The sequence below is a fragment of the Phallusia mammillata genome, unplaced genomic scaffold (genome assembly GCF_965637545.1).
Source record: "Phallusia mammillata unplaced genomic scaffold, kaPhaMamm4.hap1.1 HAP1_SCAFFOLD_386, whole genome shotgun sequence".
Taxonomy (NCBI): domain Eukaryota; kingdom Metazoa; phylum Chordata; class Ascidiacea; order Phlebobranchia; family Ascidiidae; genus Phallusia; species Phallusia mammillata.
Genome location: NW_027649116.1, coordinates 1 through 9134, shown reverse-complemented (window position 1 = coordinate 9134; position 9134 = coordinate 1). Strand labels below are relative to the sequence as shown.

Here is a 9134-nt window from a genome sequence, read left to right as displayed (position 1 = left end):
CGGAAGTTGTCGACAGGTGAGGAGAAGTTTCTCACCGACTTGTTTCGTAACCTGAACTTTTCCGCCGATTTCGTTTTGATGTAAAACAATTTAAATATCAGAAAAAAAAGTTGAGTATAAAGCGAGCAAAAAGTTTCAAAAAAAACTTTTTTCTTGTTAAAAAGTCAATCAATTTTTTTTCCGTTTCATTTTTTCAAAAACCTTAGCTAGGATTTCCCAGAATATAAAAAAAATCAAAATATTTTGATAAGTTTTACGTCACTATTTGTGATCATGTCGTCATATTAGTAAGTTTTGACGTAACAGTTGAAACTCTCAAATAAAGTGAAAGATTTTTTGTTGAACAGATTCGTTCCGAAACCGAACGACGAGAATCCATCGATGTTCGCCAAATTCCGAATCAATAATGACGTCATAGAGGGATTTCGAAGGTTCGAGTCTTCGGAGAACTGTGGCGACACTCAGTGTCCGCATGTGTTCAAAGTACGTCATAATTCATTCATAGAAATCGTTGTCATGTAAATAAGTATTTACTTACATGAAAAATGTGGGTAGTGAAAGTAAAATTGGTCATCTTGACAAAATTCGAGGGTAAAAGATAATTGAGAATATATCCTCCTTTCTGGTGATGAAAGCAAAGTAAGCCTGTTATAATCCCTTTCCCACTCGCAGGTGTCGCATTATCACTGCACGAGAGACGGATGCATGTACAGATTCACAGGTCGCACTCACATGTTCAAACATCAGCAACATCATGAACGTGTGGCCGGGTTGGTGAGGGACGACTTCAAGCGGTTCAAGACAACACAGGATTGTGAAGTAGATGGTTGCCAGTACAGAAGCACCAGCACACATTTCCACTGTCTCAGATGCCAGTTTAAGTGAGTTCATTCCGCAGTCGATATTTTGCTACCTACGAGCCTAATTCTAATTTATGGTCGTATTTCGCTGCACGAAGCTCGTTAGGAAACCCGCTTAAATCGTCTTTATTAGAATTTTCTCTTTGCTTGGAACAAACTTTGTATTGTGACGTGACAGGTGTACAGACAGTGCGAAAGTTGGTACCCATCGACGTCAACACGTTAAAGCTGATACACTTGAACAATCCGGTTTCGAGAGATTCAGAGGGAAGGAGGATTGTATGCGGGACACGTGCAAGTACAGGTAACAATCACCATCTGTTATGTCATATCCCAGAGGAAATTCTGTATGACAGCATCAAGCTAATAAATGATAAGTAACAGCAAACGGTGAAAACTTTTTCAACCTATAAGGTTTCATGTAAAAGTAGTTTTCTGGCCGAAGAGCATGTTTCTAAAATACCACAACATGGTCCTATCGGGTCGGTTTTAATCCCAGCTTTAATCTGGTCGATTGTATCAGTTGGCGGTCAATTACGTCACAATAATATGACGTTGAAACTGTGAAATAATAATTGAAATTCCGACAGACACAGAAATACTTCCCACTTTCACTGTCTCCAACCGGACTGTACTTATTCGGTGGTCGGTCTGTCCGGCATAGAACAACACGCCAACAAACATAAGAGAGGAATTCTACTCGCTCAAGTCTGCACAAAAGCCGGGTACGTCATTGCCATGTTACGTCATATTGCTATGGAAACAAGCACGGTTAGAGAAAAATATCGCAACTTTTGATGTTTTTTTTCGCAGACAAGACATTGAATACAGCAACATGTCACAAGCCCGAATTCCGCTGAATCATCCTGACTCAGCATTTAGCGCCCCCACCTCAAGCGGTGCCTACCCACAATTCAACGCAGAGTCGTACGCTCGAGTGAGCACTCACAGCAGCCCCGTTCCGGATGAACGAGCATCGCCACAGTTCAATGCTTCTGCCGTTGTGACGCAACAGTTTAATCCTAGTCTCATGCAAGGAAACGCAGCCTCTAGTGTGGCGATGGACCTCTCTGATTCGCTCAATCTGTCTGTCAATCAAAATCACCAGGGCGGGGTTACAAGCGTGATGACCGGTTACCATGCAGGCATTGGACTTTCCTAGTTTTTATTTTTCCCGTAGATTAAATCGTTTTTCTCCCGTGAAAGATTTTTGCGCTTGTTATAGTTTGGTGGTTAGAGTTTTATCGTTGTTGGATCGAGTTTCTTTTCACTTTATAGCGACTTGCCTCCCGCTTCTCTTGGCGAATTCTTTTATCCAAAGTATCTTGCCCCAAACTTTGCGTATTTTATCGCCAAGCGCTTGTTTATGCAAAAGCCCGCAGCTTTTAGCTTTTATGCAGCATGCTTTTGACCGCGAGTAACCTCGACGGCGGTGAACTCTTCTGTACGGGGTCAACGACCTTCTGTAACCTTTTATCAGCTCGTTTTTAGCATCGAATAAACAGCAGCCTGTTTTTTTTGCGCAACATCCTTCTATGAAGTCATAGTGTTCGATTGAAAGCCATAATCTGTACATTGTTGTGTCAAACACAATGCTCTGTGTGACGTTACAACGGCATCCTGCCTACCGTGCTCATTTTTTGTTATTTATTTAATTACTTCGTACTTTTGTAGTGTGCAGCATGTAACTGTGTTCGTCACGTACTTCTGTTTTTTTTTTACTGGGGACCTGTTTTTGGCGGGAACCTCTGTGATTGGTCAAATTTTTAACCAATCGAGATCACGATACAGTCGCTCAGGTGCGCAGCATAGTGTCTATACTGTGAACAATAAAACCGTTCGAACACCTGCTAATGACCTATATGACGTCAGCAAACGAATAAACGCCGATTGTGAACACGAAGTGAAATTTCCTTGTATTTATTATGATCTCTATTTTTTTGCATGTATTTTTTGTTTGTGATTCTTTTCAACCAAAAACTTTTGAGTTCTTGTCGATATATGACGTCATCGATCAGGTACGTGTTTATGACGTCATGTGTGTGACGTCATGGACCGTGTTCCATCTTCAAAGATATAAATCCTTTTTTATCCGACTCGAGTGCTTCATCAACCCCTGCGTGCTACGTAATACATTAATGACGTACTCGCATTATGACGTCTGGCTGTGACGTAACAAACTGTGTAGTGTGACGTTTTACCGCGTGTGTGCCCATAGTAATAATATATCAATATTTAGCGGCTGTACTTTTTGGATTGTTGTCGTTGTTTTCACTTTGGTTGGTGCCTCTTAGTAGAGGGAGTTGACTCGATCGTTGTGTGTCTCGCGAACAAATTCTGGATTTGTGCATTTTCTCTATGCATATGTACATAAACAACATATTGGTCACTGCGGCAATAAAATGCATGCGTGATTGGGAATTGGTTTGAGTAAAGTGATTTATAGATTGGGTGATACAGGCTAATATCAAGAACGTTTGTCAAATATGGCAACTAAGAAACCGCACTGGTGTTTTCCGTGTACGCTGTTTTATTTGGTGAACAGAACTTACGGGTTCAACCACCGTTGTACGTAACCGCCTGTCTTATAAAACATACCTAATACATTGTAAGCATCATTCAAATAACCGAAAACTTGACTTGATAATTGTGGTTGTGGTCAATCGCATAAATTGCTAGTTGCACTGAAAACGTGCAGCGATGTAAGCCTACATTTCAAATATCAGATCAATGTTATATTTTTACGATTTTGATTGACCTTGATTTAAAGATGAGGTAGCAGGCAAAACCTGTGAAAATTAAACATTTCAGCAACAAGCTACTTAAAATCGGGTTACTAAAAACATTGTTAGGCTTCAAACAGGAAAAAGCGTAAGCCTATCCTTAATTCAAACATAGGTTTTTCAAAACGGTATGTAGAAATCTAAATCAAACAGAAACTAGAAAATGGACAATACAGATTGAATTTTATCAAATATATCAATACCTAAAGACAAAACAAGAAGTTTTTGAAACCAAAACTCGACAGTAATGATTTTTAAACATATACCATTTCTATGAGCACAGAATTATGACGACATTGGATTCTTTAAAATACTCTCAAAATAGGGAAAAAACCGTTCGGTGCTATTAACTATTAATCAGCGGCAGAGTATGAGGCAATGAGCTGGAATAAGTCCAATTAAGTTGGAGCGAAAACCGTGTCTTGTTGTTACGTCGCCCTCTTATCTTTGATAGTAGCCACGTCCGTTTGGCTAGCGTTCAGTCAGTGACAAGTTTTGTTGCAGGTTCCGCTACCGAAAGCGATGTTTAGATGTGTAGTTTAGTTTTTTTTTTTCTGGGTGCCGCCATCGTCAAATGTCAGCCATTTTCAGTGCAGCATTCGCTATGCAAGACTGCTTAGATCTGATTTGCTGCATTTAGAATCTGTTGCGAAAATACTTGACCAAGTCAGCCAATGAAGATCTATGACGTTGTTAATACCTACCACATTTTGAAACTAACGCTTTGTTTCGTTTTTGCAGATATATCAAGAGAGAAGTGGATGAGAGAAAGTCGAGAAAAATTTGATCACTTTCTAACTTGCTTTTGTTTTTGCAGGTTTTATGATATGTGTGCTTTACTGGCTGTTCGTTCAGGAAATATTACCAGGTACCATCTTATGCTCTGTAGTTATTTTTGTGATCTCTAATTGCATGATTTTTGTATTCTACAGATTTCAGAAGCCAGTAAAGCATAAAAAAGGGACATATAGTACTTACAATTCAAAAGTCAGTCAAGATTATTATTATTGGTTTTCAGTATTGTATGATGCACAAAAGTGGATTTTGAACGTTTAATAATTTTATGTGAGTATTTATATATTTTCTATCATTATAATTCATATAACTTCTTTTTTTTGAATGGAATTTATTTGACATAAAACAAAAAGCCAAAGCTTGTCTGAAATAATAACAACATGTTCGTTTATGGTAAACACTGCATGCAAGTGCTTTTGTTTTCCTTTAAATATTTTGTTTAAATGCAGATCACACATTTTTTTGGAAGTAAAAAGGTTTTGTCTGCAGTCTTTCATAACCATATTAGAGTATGTTTTGACCAAAATGAAAATTAAAACCTGTTCCAAAACATAGCAGCACAGTTTTAAGGTAAGCACTTCACACAAATGATTTCAATAGTTCAGATCACAATCCCATAGTTCAGATCGGACAAGCCTTCTACGTCGTACACATCAGCTTACTGCACTACAACTGCACAATTACTGGTTAGTGCACATTTGTAAACTTCTCCTGGATGTGTTTATATCGCAGATTAGGAACATCCAATAGATTTCATTCCACGACAACTTTCACGGTTTTCGGAAAAGAAAATAAGCGTAAACGACATTTAAGTGAACTAGTATGCTTTTCCTGGTAGACTTATACAAAACCTCCCTCCGGGCCACATCGTAACGATACTCCGCAATCAAAATCATGTTATCCTTCTACCCATCATAACAAGGGAAAAACAAGTTTGGCTTTATTGTTATTCTTTGCGTAAAAACACTGACATATAATTTGTGATTTATATCAATACTTCTCCAATTGAACAAGACACCCGCAATAATTGTTTTTCAAAACTACCATTTATATTGAACTTTGCTGTTTAAAGCAAGTTCTCAAATTAACCCAACTACGCATGCGGCCAATCTCATATTATCTCCAGATCCAAAATCTTTACAAAAACAACTCAGATTCACGTTTTTACCAAAACTCTTGCATTTTTTTGATTTTCAGCGCTGCCGCTGCGTGCTTTAAGTCGGTGCGCCGCAATTTTGTTTTATATGCCTTTAATTTTTTTAAAGGCAAGAGTTTTGGTAAAACTCTGGACTGTGATGATTTTAAAAGCCTTATATGGGAGCCGATAATTTTGAAAGGCTACTATAAAAACTTTAATAATCCACAAATTATTGCAAAAAATTTTTATGGTAGATTTATGATAAAGCCCAGACTTGTGATACGTTTGCATCGAGTATCGCTTGACATATCGCCGCCCGACAATAGTTATTTAACGGAGCGGTATATTAGGAATAATACTTAAATAAATACTGATAAACTGATAAGTTAAATGACGAATATAACGGGCAAAAAAGACGTGAAAAAGCGACGTGCTTTATTATTCAAACGTTCCGGCAAATATCCAAACATGGACCAATATTATTGACATAATTATAAAATGGAAAAAATTGTCATTTTAACCGGATTTATTGACTATTCAAACGACCTTAAAATGTAGAAAGTGTAATAACGTACAAATTCAACATTGAATACGACGTAACTTTATGCGGTCACAAATATGTTTCTGTTTGACGTCATAATGTCAGTACGAATTTCGTGGATTTAAGCTGGCCGGAGGTTTCCAGTTTTTTTTGTTTTGTATTTTGATTTGACCTCTTCAAACGCTTTTAGTTTCCAAGTTTCTCTTGCGGGGTTCAGCATATAGCCACGCTTATTTCTTCGTCAATCATAACTTTGCATTTAAAACTCTTTACGTTTTTCTGTATCTTCGCACAAACGGTTTGCAGTAGTGCGAAAAAAATGGCCAAAAATATCTATTTGAATTTTGTACTAAAGATGACAGACGATTTATCTTCAGAAATTGGTAAATGACATCTGACTTTTTTAAGTTCACTGGCTACTCAATGCTTAATGTAGGGATTATTTAAACACTGTTAAACGTGTTCACGTTTTGGTGGCGCTGAAAGGTGGCAAATTTAAATTCGAAAATTGCCTACTTAATTGAGCCATCTCACACGCAACAATGCTCGTTGAACGACGAAAACAATCGTGCCGCTGCCTAGCAACCGATTGTATCATAATCCTGGAATGCAAAACACAGACAACACAAAACGCTGGTGCCTGCCAGGTTATACACATAAGCACTAAGAAATATCTGATAACAGTGTTTTCAATAACATTGCATCATAGTGACAATGGAAAAACATCGTAAAATTTGTGTTTTTTTACGGGAACTGAAATTTACCTTTGCCCTCATCCAGGAAAAAACAAGAAAGCGGACATAGTTGATAAGTATTGTAGCGTGCACAGAATTAACAGAATCACAGAATTTCTAGTCCATTAAGTTTACTGATTGTACAAATGTATACATTCAACATTTTTATGCTTTTTCCAGTTGAAGGGGCGTGTCGCAAGAGTAGTGAAAAAAGACATGAAGAAACTGATTGTCAAGAAAGGCCGTGGCCGCTATAAGAAATACAGCAAAGGCCGGATTCTGGCTTTCAACCTTTTCCAATTATCGCAGTATTACGAGCAACTCATACACAACATAACCGGGGTAAATTTATAAATTGATGTTTTGATTTGGCAGATATGTTTTGTTGCCGTTTGTAGTTTGAATCCGAATTTTAGTTAAATGTACTGGTTGGTTGGTTTTTGTATGTGAAAAAATATGGAAATTGGACGCTTTCGAATAGATATATTTTAGGTTATCTTAATAACTTTACTGTAGAAATACATTTTTTTGCTAAAGCACTTTTTTTAATCAGTAGTTATTGTAACTAATGCTTTTAGAAAGTTTTTTAGAAGTTTTTGCTCTGATATTTTACCTTTTCTTGGTCTAGTTTTATTTTACTGTAATTTTTTTCCTGGCTAACTTGGAACAAATTTGTTTGCAGAACAAGCAGATAGACTGCACCGTACCAAAGCCCAAGCTGGTCTTGGACACAACGAAGGAAGGAGCGGTAAGAAAACTTGTCTTTTGTTAATTACAATTTATTAAAGCAAGCTAACGGTTTACAAAACAAATAATTAGAAAAAAAATCTTCCTAATTACCACAAAAACATGTTTTGAAGATTTTGTTAACCGCAAAATTATTTTGTTGCTGAACGCTAGGTCACGGGATTCCCCAAACCCAGTTTTCATTTACTTGCACCATTCCCTTACCACGTTAGCAACCTAATGAACAGTAGATGCGCAACATATTTTTATTAACCGCAAAATTCTAATTTGAGGTCAAGCCAGATAGCCGTTAAGGAGCGTATACGTCGTATATACATTTCATTGCTATCGCTTCTGCAACCGCCAAATAAAATCTACCCAACGAAACGGAATCAAAAGCACCAAATACGGAAATGCTATGAAACTTGTACTTTAAACTTAAAAATGGAATCTCCGAGCTCGTTGTTTGGTGGATGAAGGCTATAATGAACCTTGTACTTATTGATTTAAGTTTAGCATGCTAGGGGAACTTGTGTATATTAAATAGATTTATTTAATACAATGAAATATGTTGTCACTTGCAGAAGTGTAAAGAGACAGCCGTTACCGATGACTGCTTGCAAAACCTCAAAATGTACGCTGACGATTTGTTTAATACTTTACTCAACGTGGGACAAAAAAAGAAAGAAGTACAGAAACAAATAAGGAAAGATGAAAAGGTGAGTCAAAGTTAAACTTGCAAAGTAAAATTAAGTTTATTTTCACACTGGACCGTCAAATTCAACTTTTAAGCAAGCAAAACGAATATGTAAGCTAAATTATAATTTTACTGCTGTAATATTTACATAAAAACAGACCTAACAGGAGTAACTGGGGAAGTAACTAAATGTAAGCAATTTTAAAATATCTTGCTTGAATTGCAGTGGCTCGAAAAAACAACAGTTTACTCTGTGGCTTCGAATCTGTATGCACTGTCTACAACTTCTATTTTAAAAAATCCTAATTGCAACACTACTTTACTCTGGGATATATTTTTTTATTCTAAAGAATATTAAACTCCATTCATTATTTTATTTCGTAGTTTTGCTGACAGTTTCAAACAAAATTGTTTTGCAGAATCTGAATAAATTGCCGATGCGTGAAGTGCCGGATACCATGCGAATTGCAACTACGAGGAATGTGACGTCACGCACCTCGCGCAAAAAATCCAATAAATTAGGCCTGAAGTAAACCTGCTTAACGTATGATAAAAACCACGTGGCGTGACAGAGTTAAACAGCAAGTCGGTTTAAATCTTATCAGCCTAAATGTCAGCTAATGAATTTGAAGTGATATCAAAATGAAAAACGTCAGCAACAGAAAAACTGAAAAACAAAGTCACAGGTTGGATTTTGAAGCAATTAAAATTGTTGGATGGAAATAAAAAAGCATATAATAGAGTAACGGCAACGTATAATTCCAACTTTCACAGCAGGTTTGATTTTTAAAATATTTATGTTCTACCAAGAAACCGAAAGCAGAAACTGATTTGCTGTAAACTATCAAAAATATATTATC

General features: G+C 36.8%; 2 protein-coding genes across 4 annotated transcripts; both read left to right on the top strand.

Annotated features, from left to right (window-relative positions):
• Positions 1 to 306: 306 nt before the first annotated feature.
• Positions 307 to 3281, top strand: LOC145208864 (zinc finger protein castor homolog 1-like; the record flags this gene model as incomplete). The annotated part of the gene is made up of 5 exons (XM_080079114.1): positions 307 to 483; positions 673 to 881; positions 1039 to 1164; positions 1451 to 1585; positions 1674 to 3281. Coding segments are annotated over 5 exons (996 nt in total), but the record flags the coding sequence as incomplete, so codon positions are not given.
• Positions 3282 to 3962: 681 nt separating this feature from the next.
• LOC145208866 (uncharacterized) lies at positions 3963 to 9103 on the top strand. 3 transcript variants are annotated; one of them, XM_080079115.1, is made up of 7 exons: positions 3963 to 4511; positions 4576 to 4708; positions 4888 to 5124; positions 7032 to 7193; positions 7534 to 7599; positions 8162 to 8296; positions 8694 to 9103. In XM_080079115.1, the coding sequence occupies exons 4-7, from the start codon at positions 7068 to 7070 to the stop codon at positions 8805 to 8807; spliced, it is 441 nt and encodes a 146-aa protein (XP_079935241.1). In that variant the 5' UTR covers positions 3963 to 4511; positions 4576 to 4708; positions 4888 to 5124; positions 7032 to 7067; the 3' UTR covers positions 8808 to 9103. The 3 variants fall into 3 exon arrangements, with proteins under 3 accessions (XP_079935241.1, XP_079935243.1, XP_079935242.1); XM_080079117.1 differs by lacking the exons at positions 3963 to 4511; positions 4576 to 4708 and adding an exon at positions 4751 to 4831; XM_080079116.1 differs by lacking the exons at positions 3963 to 4511; positions 4576 to 4708 and having other exon boundaries at positions 4751 to 5124.
• Positions 9104 to 9134: the final 31 nt, after the last annotated feature.